Source organism: Chaetodon trifascialis, chromosome 2 (assembly GCF_039877785.1).
Source record: "Chaetodon trifascialis isolate fChaTrf1 chromosome 2, fChaTrf1.hap1, whole genome shotgun sequence".
Lineage (NCBI taxonomy): Eukaryota > Metazoa > Chordata > Actinopteri > Chaetodontiformes > Chaetodontidae > Chaetodon > Chaetodon trifascialis.
In genome coordinates this window covers 26338433-26356786 of record NC_092057.1, presented here as the reverse complement: position 1 = coordinate 26356786, position 18354 = coordinate 26338433, and the positions used below count along the sequence as shown (strand labels likewise).

At 43.7% G+C, this 18354-nt stretch overlaps 1 protein-coding gene across 4 annotated transcripts in view; it reads right to left on the bottom strand.

The window, feature by feature from the left end:
• The window catches only part of LOC139339765 (potassium voltage-gated channel subfamily KQT member 5-like), a 116688-nt gene extending 100155 nt beyond the window's left edge, over positions 1–16533 (bottom strand). For all 4 annotated transcript variants that reach the window (XM_070975223.1, XM_070975225.1, XM_070975224.1 and 1 more), the window contains exon 1: positions 15873–16533. In XM_070975223.1, the coding sequence (XP_070831324.1) occupies positions 15873–16213 (341 nt within the window). In that variant the 5' untranslated portion in view covers positions 16214–16533. The remainder of the gene's footprint in view (positions 1–15872) is intronic.
• Positions 16534–18354: the final 1821 nt, after the last annotated feature.

The following is an 18354-nucleotide window of genomic DNA, read 5'->3' as shown; positions in this document are numbered from 1 at the left end:
TCGGAGCATGACTTAATCATTGTGACAAGCCAGTCTGATGGAGATTCCGACAGAGAGCTGAAATCCAGGATTTCATCAATGAGCCATCAATATACATCAAAACACAGCACATACTCCAAAATTGGAACTATCCCAGGTGAAAAAAATACATTTTGGGAGAACATGACTGCGAAAAGTGCTTCATCGAAAGCCTCTCGGCATACAGTGCACCTTTACAAAGAACACACCGATGGCGATATATTCCTCTGTCAACACACCTTTCAAAATGCTTTCGTCTATGATATGTGACCAGGCTACTAAGCTAATCTTTTCTCTCTGCAGTCAAGCTAGCCTATTAAAAGCCTGGGTGGGTAATATGACCCACGTGGTCTAGTCATTTCAGCCCCTCTGTTATTTCAACAAGCAGCTGTTCTGTGTTCATGCTCAGCTTGATTCCCAAATTTCAACTGTCCCTCCCCCTGACGAGCTGGCACGCTGTGGGGTCAAGCTTATATTGTGAAGACAAACACTTATGGGTTGATTTGTCGAGCGACAGGCAGACACGGCTTGGCAAACAAGAGCGATGGGCAGCAGTTCAGAGTCAATTTGAAAGACTTATGTTGAGGATAGCAGCTGACATTGAAGCTGCTGTCTGGGATTCCTCATGATTGAGGGGCGGGATACGAGGTCTCTCACACACACTTTGTAACAAAGTGGACATCAGTTGGGCTTGATTTTCAGTGGACATGATCAGAATGTGGGTCTCAGAGAGGGACAGCACATTGACATATTGTATGGTATGTCAGAAGACTGTCGAACCCCGTGGCTTCATCCTCCCTTGTCGTCTGTGAGACGCTGATTGATAATGACAGCAACTGGTCAGAAACACACTGCACGCAGAGAGATGACCATTGTTCCCACTGCTTGCTCTCACTGTCACATACACACACTCACTTCTTTATACCTGTTAAAGCAGCAACTGTCTCATCAAGAGGAAAGGAACCAGGCCAGAGCAAACATAGCCCAGTTTAAGAGAGGCCGCCTTTCATCCTTGATGAGGAGGTGAGAAGAACAAGTATCATTTTACTCACAGGATACATGATGCATATAACAAATGTACAAAGGATTTGACACATTTCAAGACGTTCACACACACAAACCTGGACAAACACCATTTTCACTTCCCTGCAGACTTCAGAGACACTCACTTTAGACTTATATCTCCACTTGATATGTTTTATATTCAAAGAGTGGTTGACAGTTTGGGAATCATGTTCGTTCTTCCTCTTGACAAGAGTTAGATGAGATGATTCATACACTGATTTGTATTTGTGTGTGTGTGTGTGTGTGTGTGTGTGTGTGTGTGTGTGTGTGTGTGTGTGTGTGTGTGTGTGTGTGTGTGTCTGGAGGAGCTCAGCATAGAGAGCATGGGAGAGGGAAGTTACACCAAAATCATAAAAAGCTCAAAGGACCGCTGACATCAGAGTTCGTCAGTGGTGAGCTGTTGTCGTGATGCAGAGCTGAAGTTTGTGTGTGATAAACAGAGCAAACATTTCAACCAATAAGAATCTTTCTCTCTCTCAAACATGGCAGCAGATATGACCGTGGACACTCTGCTGGCGAGGAATCGTCACCTCTATCTGCTGCAGCTTTCATTAGCACCACCAAGTTCAACTTGAACTACAGCGAGCACTGAAGGTGACTGACAGGCGTAAGAGGAGTTCACTGTGATTGGTTTCTCTCCTGTGATGAGCACAGAGAATGGCCTATCACATTTTAGAAACAAATTGGGTAACAGGAATCATCATAGAAATGTAGAGGATTGGCGGAGGAATAAAATTCCTACGTTTCTAAACAAATTAATACTCAAATAAAGTACAGGTACTCAAGTACATGTACTCCATTACTGTTCACCTCTATAGCTTCATATTTACCGTATAGACATTAACGTGGTATCTGTCCTGTCTTCGAACGTTCTGGAGGAGAGAGAATAAGCATTTTGTCCAAAATGTCAAACCATTCATTTTACAATAAATGAAATCACTCTGAGTAACATGAAAAGCTAATGCTTATTGTGTTAGTGCTCGGCTCAGACTCACTGTTCTCATCAACGCTGTTTCCAGCTGCAGCAGGAAGCTGTTGTCCGTGAAAAAGCTCTGATAATCCCACTGTGAGCAAACTGCACAGCAGCAAACAGCACATATTCAAAGAGAGATCAACATTTTGCAAGCTGAAGACATTTTTCTCAGTAGTTGGTGACAAACAGCGCTAAAGGACTAGTGAATATTACACTGAATCCTCATTAATGTTCTTCAAACCTGACACACTCAAATAAATGCTAATGCTGTTTCATGTCTACAGCTCTGAAAGGGAGATGTTTAACTCCAGCTCTGTCCCCTAGAAATTACATACAACTAATGTGCAACAGCAAATAGGTTTTGAGGGAAGCAAAATGCTGACTGAATTCTGCTTTCTATCAACATACAGTAACAGTGATGTTACACTTGAATGATCCACGTGAATGATCCCTTTCTTATCAACAGCTCTTTGGTAAGAATGAAGGGAAGCAAGCTGTATGTCATGAGAGTATTTTTTTTTATCATTGTGCCTCAATTTCACTGGCCGCCCTAAATCCACTCCCCTTTACCTGAACAGTGAGAACCAGCCAGTCCAAAGAAGTAGAAAAAAAAAATCAATGATAAGGCAGAGTGCTGTAGTTAAAGCAGGTTCAACAAATAATCTTCACCATGCCGAGGTGAGACAGCAATGGTGACCAGGATAACGATAACGCCAATTCTTCTGCTGAAACCATGACCTCAGCAGGTACAAGTCAGTCATCCACTGTCACTCACACCCATGCATCTACCTCTGACACAAGCTCTAGGTCTAAATCATTGCCTGGCCAGGCACCAAGCTCTCATAGAACCACTGGTACAAGACCTAAAACAAGACACACATCTCTCCACGATTCTGCAGCACCGTCACAAACCCAATGAGACAGGGGAAGATAGATGAACAGCTTGCTAAAAGGTTTGCCACTGACCTCCAGCCATTCAAAATTGTGGAAGACAAAGGATTCAAGCAATACAACAATGCAGTCAACCCTTCCTATACTCATCCATCAAGGAAGATTGTAACATGTATCAGAGAGAAGCAGCATCACTGAAGGAAAGGCTCTCTAAGGAGCCGTAGTTTGCTTATCCACAGACTGCTGCACATCAGGGGCTACAAACTCATTTATGGCAGTAATATTTTAAGATGTGCAGAAAGGTACGTTATTCTACAGGTCGAGCTGGTGTCACAGTGCTGCACCTTACACATCCACCACCCACCTTCACCTCCTGTGACTCCAGAGCAGTACAAACAATGCTGTGTTCCATTCACTCAAACAAATGTTGACTCTGAACAGAATCCAGACAGTGACTACCTATGACACCACAACATAATTATGAAAACAATTTAGTAATATAGAAAGGTAATTTCTAGGACACGGGGTAGTTTAATGCACTATTGTCCTGCAGCATTAATGTTCCTCTTTGTCACTGCAGTTTGCCTGTGTCTGGAATAATGATCATCATTACTTTAGGGACCATCTTCCCCCTTTCTGATGCACCTGCAGTGTGGGCACAGATGATTTTGGCCTTCATGGAGCTCTTTTATTTATTTCATATTGTGATGCACTGCCACAGCTCCTCTACAGCTGTTAATAGCTGTCATTCTAATATGACCCAGATAATATGAGATTCATTTTACTTTAGAATTTATGTCCTTTTACAAAAGATGCTGGCATTATGTGTACTCATCACACGTCAAATATACTTTACATGCAATAGCATTATGAAAGGCTTGCACACACACACAAACACACGTACACACACACACATAAGCCTGTTCAAAAAAGTGGAGGCACATGAAGACCTCTGTGTCTGATCTCTTCCTCCTTCGGTCTCCGACCCCCCTCCTCACACACACACACACACACACACACACACACACACACACACACACACACAGAGTGCTTTCTGTATCTAGATGACAGAGGACTTTGCCTGAGGAGACCTCAAACTTACCACTAATGTGTTCTGACAAGTCTGCTACAAGAAAGTGCTAACAGAGCAATGTAATGGTTAAAAGCTCCCCGGCACTCATCCATACCTCAGCACTTTAACCTCAGCCCGGTAACCCAGCTGACCATTTCCCAGTACACGTTGTCCAATTTTGTGAGGATAGAAAAGAGATGACATTGGCCGGGCCATGGCTGCGTGGGACTATAAGCCGTGGAATAGTTTTGGGGACTCTCACTGGTCCAGTACGCCTGAGCAGGGGCATAACTATGGGAAAAAATGATGGCTGACCAGAAAATATGCCTCCCTCTCACAGAATTCAGACTCAGAAATGAGTTGACCCCTGACACTTGTGACTTGCAGTCATAAAACACTAACCTAAGGGTAGCTAAGCTATGGTAGAAACAGCAGTGGAAATATTATAAAATGACTGGTTTCATAAAATTAGAATAAATTGTACATTAAAAGCCATTTGGCTGTTTTGACAGGACAGCTCGAGACCTGAGTGCTCTGCTTTACCTGCTGACTTTGACAAACACATACTGTATTCTGTTCTGCCTCCATACTGGCCATCAGTTGACTGAGGCTGGGCTTCACAGAAGTTCCCACACTGAGCTTTTTATGTTCCCAAACAGAGGGGCTGTGTACGATCTCACTACTGGATGCAGCAGCAGGAGACAGGGCCGACATCACATTTTTCTGTTTGTGTGAAATTAAGCATGAAGGCATGGACTACAGGAGCGAGGGGGAAAACAGGAGAAGGAAATCAACGCCACAGCGCAGTCGTGTATTTGCAGAAGGGGGGAGAGGAGGGCACAGGAGGGGCAAAGTAATGATAGTTTTTTATGTCATAACATGGAGTGCAAACAAGCTCTCAGGTTTACACAGATCACACTAGTATGCGAGCACACATGAACACACAGACAGACAAAGAGGCAAGTTCGCTGTCACGCAGTGGAGGAGAAGCCAATTCTGATGGGCATGTAGGGTTAAATTCTTTTTTTTTTTTGGGGGGGGGGGTTGTTGGGGGTGGTGGGGGCTAGAGGGACAAGCTGCCTACCCAGCTGCAGCGTTGGCCCTGTGGGTAAGACAGGGAGGTCAGAGGGCCCCTGGCCTGTCACCAACTATGCTGCATTGTTACCAGGCTCGTGCCAAGCAGAGTGCCGGAAGCATCGCCTGGTGCTGTATCTCCCTGATGTGCTGCCATCAACACCCCGCCCCCCAACCCTGGACCCATCTCCAGCATGTATGCTCACCCTGGCTATAGATGCAGATGGTGGTAAATCCTTTGCCCTTGCATAGAAGGCCCCCCCCCCCCCCAACATTATGACTACTGTAGTGTGTTGTCTACGTCACACCAGAACGAGGCACAGTGCTGCTATTTTTGAAGCAAGAGTTCCTTTCCTGGGGCATTTAGATGCTGTTTGTCTTCGGATGTTAACAAAGGCTGTAAAGCCTTAAAAAAATAGAGTGATATACGTGTTTAATTGATTTTCATTCTATACAAAAGTGAACAAGTCATATCCTGCAGCCAAAGTAACTGAAGAGTAATGCAAATCACAGAAAGTTGAAAAAGAAATGCACTATTCAATTACAAGGCCTGACCTATCAGATATTAGATTCGGGCAGTGGGGGGTGTTCAGGGTCAGCTTTGTTATTCCCACAGGGACATGTAATGGGCTGACAGACCCATGAACACTAAACTAGTTGCCGCATGCCTAAATATAGCATGGTAGCGGTGACCAGGGCATGGCTTGCATCAGCCGTGACTAACTGCTGGCGGTGGTGGTACAGCAGTGACAGCATGGCCAGTAAAGGCGACGCCACCAGTGGATGACAGAAATGCACACGCAGGCAGGAGCGCTTACTCTGATTTATTTTTGTTTGCTTATTGAAATCCACCCAAGACAGCTTTTTTTTCCTTTTTCCTTTTTTTTCAGTCTTGAGAGAGCTCAAGAAGGCACCATCGATTGCTATGGCAACACGAAGGCGCTCAAAATTGCCCTTTTCAGTTTGGGATTTCTCAGACGCATTGAGGGGTTGCTGGTGTTGCTTACATAAAAACATATTAGGAGGCTGGCACTGTGTGTGTGTGTGTGTGTGTGTGTGTGTGTGTGTGTGTGTGTGTGTGTGTGTGTGTGTGTGTGTGTGTGTGTGTGTGTGTGTTTTGCATGAGGCTTTCTGTGAAGCACCTCAGCAGATAAACCCAGTTATTAGGTCCCAATCTGCCTGCGCAACACTCCATATCAGATGAACTATTACAGTCAGATCTCCAAACTAGTCAAGCGGCCTGCCTCCCCCGTGCCTCTCCCCTCAAGGCAAGCATCTGCCAGCACATTTGTGATTAAGGCTGAGAGATGAGGAACGACTGAAACAACAATAAAAACAGGCTAAGAAGAGAGGCAGAGCTATGAGAGGTCATACTCTGTGGCCCTCTCTTTGTTCCAGTGCCTGGCCTCAGCACACTGCTAACATAGGCACAGCGATGACAGAAATGCAAACAAGCAGCACTGTCTGCACAGGCCACAGGGGAGAGAGATGAAGGGAGGACATGTGGGAAGAGGCGATGAAGACTCTAAAGAGATGTACATCCAACACTCCAATACCACTCACAGCTGACTGTACGGGTCATTCTGATGTAATGCCTCTATAATTCTGGGAGATGAGGTTTGTCTTGGAGGAGAAGGAGAAGATGAGAAAACTGTAAAAAAATAAATAAATAACATGAACTCACTGGAGGCGCTGCAGCACATATGAGAAGAGCAGGAAGAAGAAAGGAGGGGCAATAAGGAGGAACTGTGGAAAAGGTGCTTTTCTTACACCAAAGGTGATTGAGTCAGTGCTTAGTCACACAGACTACAACCTGTGAAATGACTGGCTTGGACAATCAGACCGAAAACTTTGTCATCAGAAAGAGAGACTCGAGGGGCAGCCAAGCGGAAAAACCCTTGCCCTCGATTGCAGGGTTTGTTCCCAGCTGTGGCCAGGAGTTCCAGGCCAAGCTGGAAGCTGGATGTGTTCACAGACAGGAAGCCAGCCAGTAGTGATGCCTACCAGTTAGTCACTGAACTTTTCAGAGACAAATATTAGTTTACGCTATCTGGTAGGTATCAGGGCATTCAAGATTTGGAGGAAAATGTATCAAAAAAGCAGCGAAAATCAGCATCCTTTTGATAAAAGCGGCTAAACCTGCTGTATCCCTGCCTGCTCGCTGTGGGAGGTGTTAAAGTGAGGCAGCCTTTCAAAGGAAGCAAACAGGTGCTGTTTAGGTAAATGATGTTTCTCTTAGCTGACGCACGATACCTACAATGCATGTGTATAGGTGTGCCCTGTACCAAGGCCTTGTCTATTTGAAAGGCCGTCTCTGAAAGCAGAGCGAGGGGAACTCCCTCTGAGCAAATGCAGGACTGAAACATGATACCTGCAGCAGCAATCCCCATCAGCTGTGGCTGACTTCTGATTCACTGCATTCAAACGACTGGCACAATGATCTACATATACAGTGGATACATTGATGCAAAACAAATGTGATTGGCGGGGTTTAATGAATGGGTGATTGGAAAGCACAATTTTCTTTCTTATTCCAAACCACGATGAAGTGATGTCACAGTAAAAAACAGACGAGGACAATGTAAAAACACATCTTTAGAGCCAGAGGATTTCATCTGTGCACATTGATCCTACTGACAAGTATAGTCTGTGTATCCGGAGCCTCTGTGCCGTAGAGCTGCTGCTCAAAACTAAAAAAAACACTCCGATGAGCCACACTGTTGATCTGGGGGACATGTTCCTCTGTTGCCAAGAACACGGGCACTGTAGTTTATTTGGACGCAGTCCCACATACACCACCCTGCTACCAGAAATACTCACTGGCACATCAAATTTGGATTAATACGCAGCTGAAAATAGTACCCAAAACAACTGCACTATTTACTCCTGTTTGAGTAGCAATTAAAAAAAAAAATACACAGCCCAGGCATTTTACGAAAATTAAACACACACATAAACCTGGAAAAGCAACAGAAAAGCCAAGTGTTTTCATGGGACAACAAGAAGAATATAGAAGACCAGCGTCCCCTCTTAAGAATAACCCTGTAGATTATTGTTAACCATTTCAAGTTTTTGGATTGACTTCATTCAGCCAATGGTTTCACTTAATTTCCATGCACTATGAAGACCAACTTCATAGTGACTTCATACTAGCTGTAATACTGTAATGTGTCTTTGCAAACATTTAGTTGCTTTCATCTTCTTTGTCAAAGTTAAGCTATTGTCTCTAGTTGCTGTGTGGCTGTCAACTCTGAGACCTTGGATGTGGGAGCATCCTTGAAACCACAAAGACTTTTCAAAGCGGTGAATGCTTGCAACTACATTCAAAACATGATAGTAGTTTCTGCAAGTTCATAATGCTATTACAGGGACATGGATGGCAAGCAGTTGAGAGCAGGAAGCTAATCTTTAAGTTATGATGCTCTTTGGAAACTTTTAATCAGTAGTGTAAAAGATACATATAATTGCAGTTAAAAGACTAAAATATGTTAAACCACAATGCTTTAAGCCAAGCCCTAACACATGATATATATTATGTAGTATAACTACAATAAATGCATAAACTACCATAGAAACTACTTAGATTACACACAAACAAATTCTGTCCTCACATCATCTGAACTGGACTTCCACTTACTCTCGCAGAGCTGTCACAGACAAATTTACACCATCAATGAGTACACAACACCAGCAGCTTCCGCTCCTCACCCCTGTGCACACGCAGTGTCAAGAAACCACCATGTGCACAAAATCATCACACCTCTGCTTGATGTCACTGTGCTGATTAAAGCAGCCAGTTTCTCTGCAACACTTTGCTCTGACTGTTTATGAGAGGCTTCTCTTCACCGAGTCACACACTCAGAGAGCGACACTGAGTATGTGCCGGTGCAAAATGCCCTAACGTGTCAAACAGGTTAAGAAAATACAGTCCACACTAGCAGAATGGAAAACAGACATTTTTATGAATGTCAGAATCTACAGTACAGAGAGGGCTTTCTGAGTTGAAGCCAAAACAGTACAGAAGGGCAGAGGGTTAACAGCAAAAACAGATATTTCTGAGTGACAGACCCTCAATGGCTGGACTATAAAAATAACTGAAAATCTAACACAAAGCAGTGGGATTAAGAGTGTCTGATTAGTCATTCAGATGTCTACTAAACATTTTATTGTGTCTGTTGGCTTCAAGTACCCAATAATGCCTATCAAACACAGCTTTCAGGATGAGCCAACATCCTTTACAGCAGCCTATAAATTCAAGTATCCCTAACAATAAACTGACCGATAGATATTTAACAAGTGAGAGCAGTGAGTTCATATCACCACTCCGTCCCCCCATAGTTCAGAACGCCAGCTCAGAGACTTGAGGTGGAGGAACACTGTATCCTTTTCCCCCACACTTTCCTGCCCCTGAACATACTTGCAAGGATAAGAGCTTGTTAATCCAAAGGTGAGATGAATGGCAGCACTGTGTATGTGTGCCTACAAGCAGGAAGGAGGGCAGGCTGGGACCCCAGGCGCAACTCAGCTCAGCACAAAGACTGGCTCAGTGCTGCTGCTGCTGTCACACATAGGGAATGGATAAAAATATACATGCAGCGAGTAGTCATACACTATACAGGAACGTGCAAGATATTTGCCTTTGATTCCATATAGAAGCTCCAGTATCAAATGCCTTCCCTCCAAGTATCGGCAGTGACTTTTATTTTGAAACGCTAACAATTTTCTTTTATCCAAAGTGACATACATATGAATTAACACACCTATGGCGCAGCATCGGGGGTAGTTTTGGGGTTCAGTATCTTGCCCAAGGATACTTCGGCAGGTGGACTGCGGAGGCCAGGGATCGAACCACCGACCTCCTGATTGGCAGACGACCGCTCTACCGCCTGAGCCACAGCCGGCCCCTAACATGAAGGTGAAGTTGACTGATGTTGGCTGCTCCTTGTGTTACAATTTTCAAGAAGTAAGTTCACCTGGAGATGTGCGTTAGAAAATGGAACAGAGTTGAAGGTGAAATATCACTTTGAGCATCAAAGCCAATGAGGATGTAGGCACGTCAAAGAGAGGATAACCGAATGCTGCGAGGCCAGGCTTGTAAGCGTATTTGCTCCTCTGACCTGTTTCTAATATGTCAGCTCCGACGAGTCAGATAAGAAAAAGAGCTTTTTTACTACCACCTGAAAGCAGTGGATGGTGAAATTGAACTTCTGTGAGTTATCCAAACAGTGCTTCAGTTGCTCAGGCAGAACAGCTTGGCCACATTAGTATCAAACACACTCATCCTCATGAGGAAGCATGCGCAAACACACAGACAATATTGCAAAAACAAACACATTCATGAAAACTCGCACCTTTGAGCAAAATTCATCTCCATATAATCAATACACATGTGCTCTAAAACCTGGGCTGGAATTAGTTTACCTATGGATTACGGTGATTAACTATGCATTCATTGATTTGTTTAGCCAGATCAAACTAGGCAGCGCACATAAAACATCAAGATTCTCTCAGTGCATTTCCTAAAACGATTGAAATGTTTTCAGGAGCATATTTTAGAGTACTGTTATGAGAAAGTTTGTGACCTGGCAGCCATGTTGAAAATAGGCAAGCCAAAAGCGCTGCCTTCACAGCGCTACGTCCCCCTCCAGCTGGAGCTGTCAGTGGTCTGGTGCGTTCAGGTGCATCCTCGCCGGATTTTGTGTGCCTGTACTATCATAAAGCTGACAACACAACGTGTTAGCAAACAGTTGTCTACTTACAGGTACACATCCATGCTCCGTATATTCCAAATACATCCATATTGATTTGACCTTGTGTTTCCTGCCACCTGACAAATTTGAATCGGACTGAATATATTTTACGTGTCAATCTCCTTTTAGCTCTGTTTTGGGTCTCTACCAACTCTTGAGTGAAATATCTGGTTTTATAGCTGCTAAAGCGCCACTATGTTCACCAGTTAGTTGCTTATTTTGTCCGTTTACTGTTAGGTGCCCAGCAGGTAGTGAACAGTGGGTTTATAAGAATTGTCTCACTGAAAACACTCAATGTGAAGAGTCAGAGTGAACCCAAACAGTGACACTAACAGTGTGGGCTGTAAAAACCGAACTGCAGCAGAGATCAAAGACAGAGCTAAAAGAGAGAGAGTATGACTTACAGAACCATGACTCCAAATCAATGGATAATGCTTCTCCGTAAGTGCTTGATGTGTAAATAAGCAACTGTTGGATAACATGTCGGCTATATCAAGTTCAAGGTAATCATATGCCAATGCTGTGTTCACAATAGGGGTGAGTGGAAAAAGAACTGTGATTCGTATCCTCTGATTCAAAATTGATTCACAAATGGCAAAGTTGAATGTTAACATAATAACGTGATGTTGACAGAACAAAAAGGCGGAACACCCAGACAATTTACAGCACGCACACAATAGAGTTTCTAGTATTTCATCTTCAAAATGTAGTGGTTGCAAGACGTTTTTGATTTACTGGCTGAATAGTTACCTTACCTACGTTAGCAGACCTGATCAGCCATCAGCAGTGACAGTTGAGACCAACTAATGAACGCAAACTGCAGCATTAAACAACTGAAACCAAGTGAGGTGAAGAAAACAACTGTTGTTTCACCTCAGAAGTCCAGAGCCCGCTTAGATCAGAGATCAGAGAGGCCGAGTACTCCCCCTCACTTGGTTGTTCCCATATAGGCTAAAGACTGTAAGATGCTTTCCAATGAATACACTAATTAACGCTGTTAACTTTTTCAAATGAAAAGGCAAGATCATCTCCCTTAATTTCCAAGTATGATTCATATTGTACCTGAGTGGACTAAGGACACCAGTGAATGGATTGGCACACAGTATACTGGAGCACGAGAGTGAAAATCAATGCTACCTTTTCTATTCATTCAATCCACAATCGATTTTGAATCAAGAATCGATTCTAAATCAGGCACCCAAAAATCGATTCATGAGATTCTCAAAGATTCACAACCCTAAGTTCACAAGTTTTTTCTGCTGCCACCAAGCGGCCAAAGAAATTATTGCAGGTTTTAGGATCATTTTGGTGTTTATGTTTTGACTCTGAACTACACAGCAAAGAAAAGCAGGTTCTTCACTATGCAGCTCTGTGCAATGACCTCCACCTCTTTGAAGGCATTGCTCTCCTGCACCCAGCCAATAAAAGTGTTTTGCAGGTGGCCCATGGAAAGCGAACACCTCTTAGCTGTAATGTATGCAAGGAATGTAAATGTACCAAAAACGCTAGCAAACGCAGAAAAGAAGTGCTATCGTGAAGTGCTAAAACCCTTGGTAGTGTTACAATAAATCAGTGCTGACAACACTTGAAAAAAATCCAGTTTTTCAAAGAGTAATCAGTAATCATAGAACTATTACTCTTGTTTGCATTGCACTGAGTTTATCTTACTGTCATTCCACCAGTCATATTTACTAAAACGCTGCTTCTTCCTCAACACAATCACATAACTAAAGATCATTTAAACATACAGTTGGCTCAAGTTTTATGTTAAAGCATGGCCATCATTTCAGCAGAGAAGACCACCCATTCTTTCTTAATTAAGATGAAGGAAATGAGGTATATTTTGGGGTCAGGTATGAGTCGGTCATTTGGGGACTGCAGTCGAGTTTTCATCTAATGTGTGTATCAGGATCGGTCTGTGGTAAAGTCAAACAAGGCATCAACTTAAGGGCAACACCCTGTCCTGGGGCCAACCGACATGCAAGGCATCTCTTTTTAAATTACTTTGAAGTAATATAAATTATATTACACAAATTTTAACAAAAATTCGCACCAAATGATTGAGTGGTTAAAATGTGAAAAGACCATAAAAGGGCTAGGACTGGCCCTGTTTGCTATGGCACCTACACTGACTCCTAAACAACAGTTACTGTTGAACAACAGCTCAGTTTACAGAAATTTGGTTCAAAGACACACTGATAAATATACTGTCAGTCAGCAGAACACGTGAACAACAACTAGCTTTATCATTAGCTGGACATGGATATTATCTTATTTTGTCGATAAACACAGTAACAGTGAGACTTTCAACTGCAACGATGGTCATATCAGCAGACCAGTGTAACTTTCAAGGCCACTAACCATCATAGCAGCATTCATAACAGCAGAGGAACAAAGAGCTGAGTGGGAGTTCAGGCCCCTCCATTTCTCCCGTTCAAGCTCAGAGCCACAGGGATGAAAGAAAATCATTCACCAACTTCCCAGCCACCCAACCATGCTTTCCTAACGCTCATGTGAAGCGAAAAGAGTAGAAGTCCGTGGATCCTTGTGGGTGTGCGTGAGTCAACACTTTCATAAGATATGTAAATGTGCATTTTTGAGTCAACCCTTTAGCAAAAGAGTAGATCAAACATCCAGAAATCCAATGGTGTCTCTCTAAAGTTATGGTCCCAATAAAAGAGGATATGGAAAGTCACCTTTGAGCTTGGTGCCCCCCATGGTGGTCACATGGTGACATCGTTACATCATTAATCTTTGACCCCATTCAGTCTGGACAGGCCTTGCAATGAACAGGGACTGAATAGATGTCTGAAACACGTCAACACCACCACAAATGTAATCCTTCGATTGCAGAGACTATATGTTCTCTTCCAAATAATAATAATAATACATTTTATTTGAAAGCGCCTTTCAGGACACCCAAGGTCGCTGTACAGAAAAAATACAAACAATGATATAAAATACAAGATAAAAAACAAGATACAATAAATAGGGATGGGGAACCGTGTGAAGCAGTTTATAGAGAGTAAGCAAGTCTGAATAGATGAGCAACCTTACACTGTGTAAAAAGTTCCTTTGAAGGATATCAAAGAGACCCTGTAAATGATACTGTTTCCAAATGCATGCTACTGCAGCTCCAGATAAGAGAATGTTGCCCATGATGCTCAGCAGTTCAGATAAAGAGGTGTTTATCAGATGGATATCGCGGATGCAAGACAAACTGCTCCTGGGCAAATGTTGAATCCTGATTGTCTGGAAATACCAGCTCCTTTCATTCGGTTAAAGCAAATAAGTGAATTCAGGGTCCAGTTCATGCACAAACTGGCCTGACTGAAGAGACTAGTTAGAGTTCAGGCTCGCTTGCACCTCCCACACAGTCCAGCTTTTAAAACATCAGAATCACCGCAATCAGTGGCTTCACGCACGTTGGCTGAACTAATCTGTCCATATCTCTGTGTGGAAATCAACTTCGTTTAACTTTGACACGCAAATCTGCCACATTGACCAAGGTTAACAGTGTTGACCTGTGAGGTAACAACGAGCAGGAGAGTCCAGAATGGAGGACGCTGTCGTAGCTTATTAACTGAGTTCTACCACTAGCATTTGGAGTACAAAGTGATCCATTAAAGAGATATGTTTTTTCAGTTGTGAGGCAGGCAATCAACGGTACAAATAGCGACCGAGCTAACAAGCTTGCTAATTAACTGTTAGAAAGCTAACTAGCTTGGACACCCTTCAATAACTCAGAAGAATAGAAAATATGTACAAATCTGAGAGGAAAATGTTAGAAAAAGCTGATTAAACAGCACGGGTAAAAAAGAAAGAGGGTCATACTGGTGCTAACCACCAAACTCCTATTTCACCATGAATTTCCACTTTCTGGGCCTTTAATTGTGATATTACGTGTAAAAAGCAGTAAGTCTTGAAACAGTGTAAACAGTTAATGAAGCTACTTTATTTTCTAGAAAAATTTAATACATTTTCAAGTGTCCTCAATGAACATCACTGAACATAACACGGTCAATGGGAGCGTGTATGCTTCATGTTATTCTGCCGTCCCACAATTTGCCATAACAGCTACTTCGAGGAGGCTTTAAAAATAAAAGTGATCAGTTTCATTGGATGAAGTGCAATATCTGAAGCAGAGCAGCACCACCCCTCCTCTCTGTCCAGCCACTCCTCATGCCGGGACACACACATACCCCACCCACACACCAAAGAAAAAAAAAGAAAAGATGGTGCTCTACAGTCAGCATGTGTCTCAACTTCCTTCCTCCCCGAAAGTCATGATGCCACAACAACTGTCGCACGCGGGAAATTAAATGCAGCTGTTTGAGAAGCCAAGAATGACAGAGAGCAGACAGGAAGGCTTACAATGTTCCTGGTTCTTGACCTTCAGGAGCACACAGAGCACAAGTTTTGTTTTTAACAGAGTAGATGTGAAACTTTTCACCACTGAGGGCCTCATAAATGCAGAAGTCAATGAGGAAACAGTCTTTGATGTTTAGGCAACTACATATCCATGTTCTAGTGAAAGTACAACTGTACTAACTGTATTCGTGTGTTCAACGTTACATTGAAGCTCCAATGAGCAAAACTCCTTCCCAGCCATCAAGAGTCATGTATAGAGAGGGTTACAGTAAGCCTCCCTTTGTATCATAAAGCCGTACATGGATTTCAATGGGTTGCATCAAACTGCAGAGAAGGGATTTTCTTTACAAGCTGTGAAACTGGCTCTGGTAATGATGTGCCCATTCTGTGCTTTAAAGATGATTACATGTCAGCCCTCACATACAAAAGTGACAAAGCGAGTTGTGAAAATATGTCAGATTCGAGCAGGAGATGGCACAGCGTGCTCCTGTTGGATGAAACAACCTTGGACCATTGTGTGTTCGTGCCCCTTTGAGCTGCTTGAAATGTGCTGTTTGAAGCGTGTCCCTGCAGTGAGGGTGGAGCAGCATCAACAGGTGTGCAACTTCAGATCTTCACAACACATTATCCTACATGCAAATGATGGAAATAAACTTACACAAACGCATGGTAGATGAACGCCCAGGCTCTCGGTCTCTCCAGCACGTTGTACAGGTAGTTCTGGAGCCGCCGGTAGCGCACGTTTCTCCGGCCGCTCTGCGCGCTGTATATGAGCGGCTTCCCGAGCAGGCTGAGCCGGGCTCCCTGCTTCCCCCTCAGGCTCTCGGACCCGGCAGCACCTGCTGCGGTGGAGGCTGACAGCAAACCGTCTCCCGCGTTGTTCATCATCCTTCGTCCGGACTCCACATCTTTCAAGCCGTAGCCTTCGTTACGGTGCCCCGGCGATGTCCTCATCCAGAGCCCGGTGCTGCCTTCGTCTCCGCTGTGGTTCCGGGGCATGGCATCACCAAAGCGGGCATCAAGTGCGCCGAGGTGTTTTCAAGCATGCGTGCCGGGAGCAATACACGAACAATACACGTGCGAGACGCAGTCTAACAGGCACTGAGTTGGGAGTGGAAGCGTTGCCAGAGCAAGGCGCACTGTTTACCGTCACACTTTGACCGCCCTCTTTCGTCTTGCATCAAGCTCTTCTCAGGCAATTTACACAACCGCCGCCGCGCGTAAAGATCTCCATCGCGCCTGGCCTGTGCGCCGTGCTGTCCAATCTGACAAAACAACAAGTTACAGATGCAATTTGTGTCCGTTGCAGTGGGACAGAAGATATTTTTAGCATTAATTTTCAGCACAGGCTCTCTTCCCTGTGCGCTTTACAGCCTGTTGCTTCTAGCTGCGCGTCCACGGCAGATGCGCATCTGAGCTGGTAGTGCCCTCGCGTGACTTTATCTCGAGCCTCGTGTCGCAGTAAACACTTTGAATAAAGTTTTCAGACGCCATTGATTACGTTTTTTTCAGGTGGTAGCAGAAATACAAACGAACAACCGTAACTCTTCGTGTAATTTAATTTCCCCAAGACTTCCAAATGACACCGCATTTTAAAAAAGCCTATCAGGTAACATGGATTCTGATGAATTTTCCACTTGGTCGGCTGGAAAAGTAACCACTGAGGACTGCTCACTGAACATCTGCAGAGAATATTATACTGTGACCAAAAAGACTTTTAATCCAGGGAATGTTTTTAATGGAGTAGCGTGCGTTCTGCAACTATGCTTCTATCAAGCGTTCTTGCTGTTGTATTTGATTTCTATTTGCATGAGAGAAACCACGCAGTGTCACTCCTTCAAGACTGCTCTGTCATCTGTTATCCTGCTGTCACTGCAACCATCAGACGCGTTTCTCTTAAATGAGTTGATCTTTAACGTATCACACCTTCTGATGTCTTCCACTGCTGCTGTGCTGTGCTGCTTTTATATTACAAAGTCAAAGCTGTCTATTATGCACAACACATTTGACCCCTATCGGTCTGTGTATTCAGAGTAAGCTGGACTGTGTGTCAGGAGGGTTAATGAAGTGAAACTACAGCTTCCTTTATGTCACTATAGCCTCGAATGAAAGCGGTAAGAAGAATGTCACGTCTGTTATGTCTCGGCATGGACTTCCTCTCAGACCCTCAGTGCACATCCTCTTCTAGACATTTTCTAACTCTACAGAGCCATCTGCTCAAGCTTCCTCATCATCACCCAGACTGGATGCTGTCGTCAGACACAGCAAAGCACCGACCACATGAGGGAAGACCGTTCTTTGTTCTTGCAGTGAAGTCAGAGTGAGTGAGGAGGGGGAAGCAGACTCTTTGTATGTATGTGTGGCTGAAAGCCACTCAGGGTCTCAGGAAGTGTGTATTCTCATATTCAATTTATTGAACCCGAGAGTGTGCAAGCCTTGCTGTTACCTGCAGATGTTTGACGTCCTCTGAGTACTGACTAACTCTTCCTGTCTTCCAACAAAACTACGCCATCTACTGGTGGCTGCAGCGCCAGACAAGCAGTAGAACACTACAATTGAATACAAATCTTCTCTTTGGCGCTCACTTCTAATTCTTGCCGTTTACCCCTGAAGTAAACGAGACTTCATGGTCACATAAATATTTTTGGGCACTGAAGCTCACACGGTTAGATTAAGGTTGTGTGTAGCATTGGTAATCTCTGCTACACTGACATATCATAAGTGGCTCTGACTAAGAGCAGATCATTGAATCAGATAGAGTGCTGAGAGCTACTTTAAGTAGGCAAGCTATGGCCAACTAGTGGGTCAGTCATTAAAAACGTTTTCAAAGATGGTGTGTATCTCCTGATACTTAAAAACGAAAACGAAACTCCTAAAATGTGTTTTCACTGTACATCTTAAAGTAGAGCTCAACAGTTCTACTTGTTCCTCAAAGTAGTGGACGGTTTCAAACAGAATCATTTAATCTTGTCACATGGTGAGGTGGCTTCCTGCAACAAACACATGCACCCTGTCATGCCTCAAAGTAAATGTATTAGAACGAAGAAACACAGTAAAGTAAACAGTCTATTTCATATCAGAACAGATTTCAGCTTATATGTCCTGTTTCCCAAAGTTTTTGTTTGTTTGCTTTTTCTGTT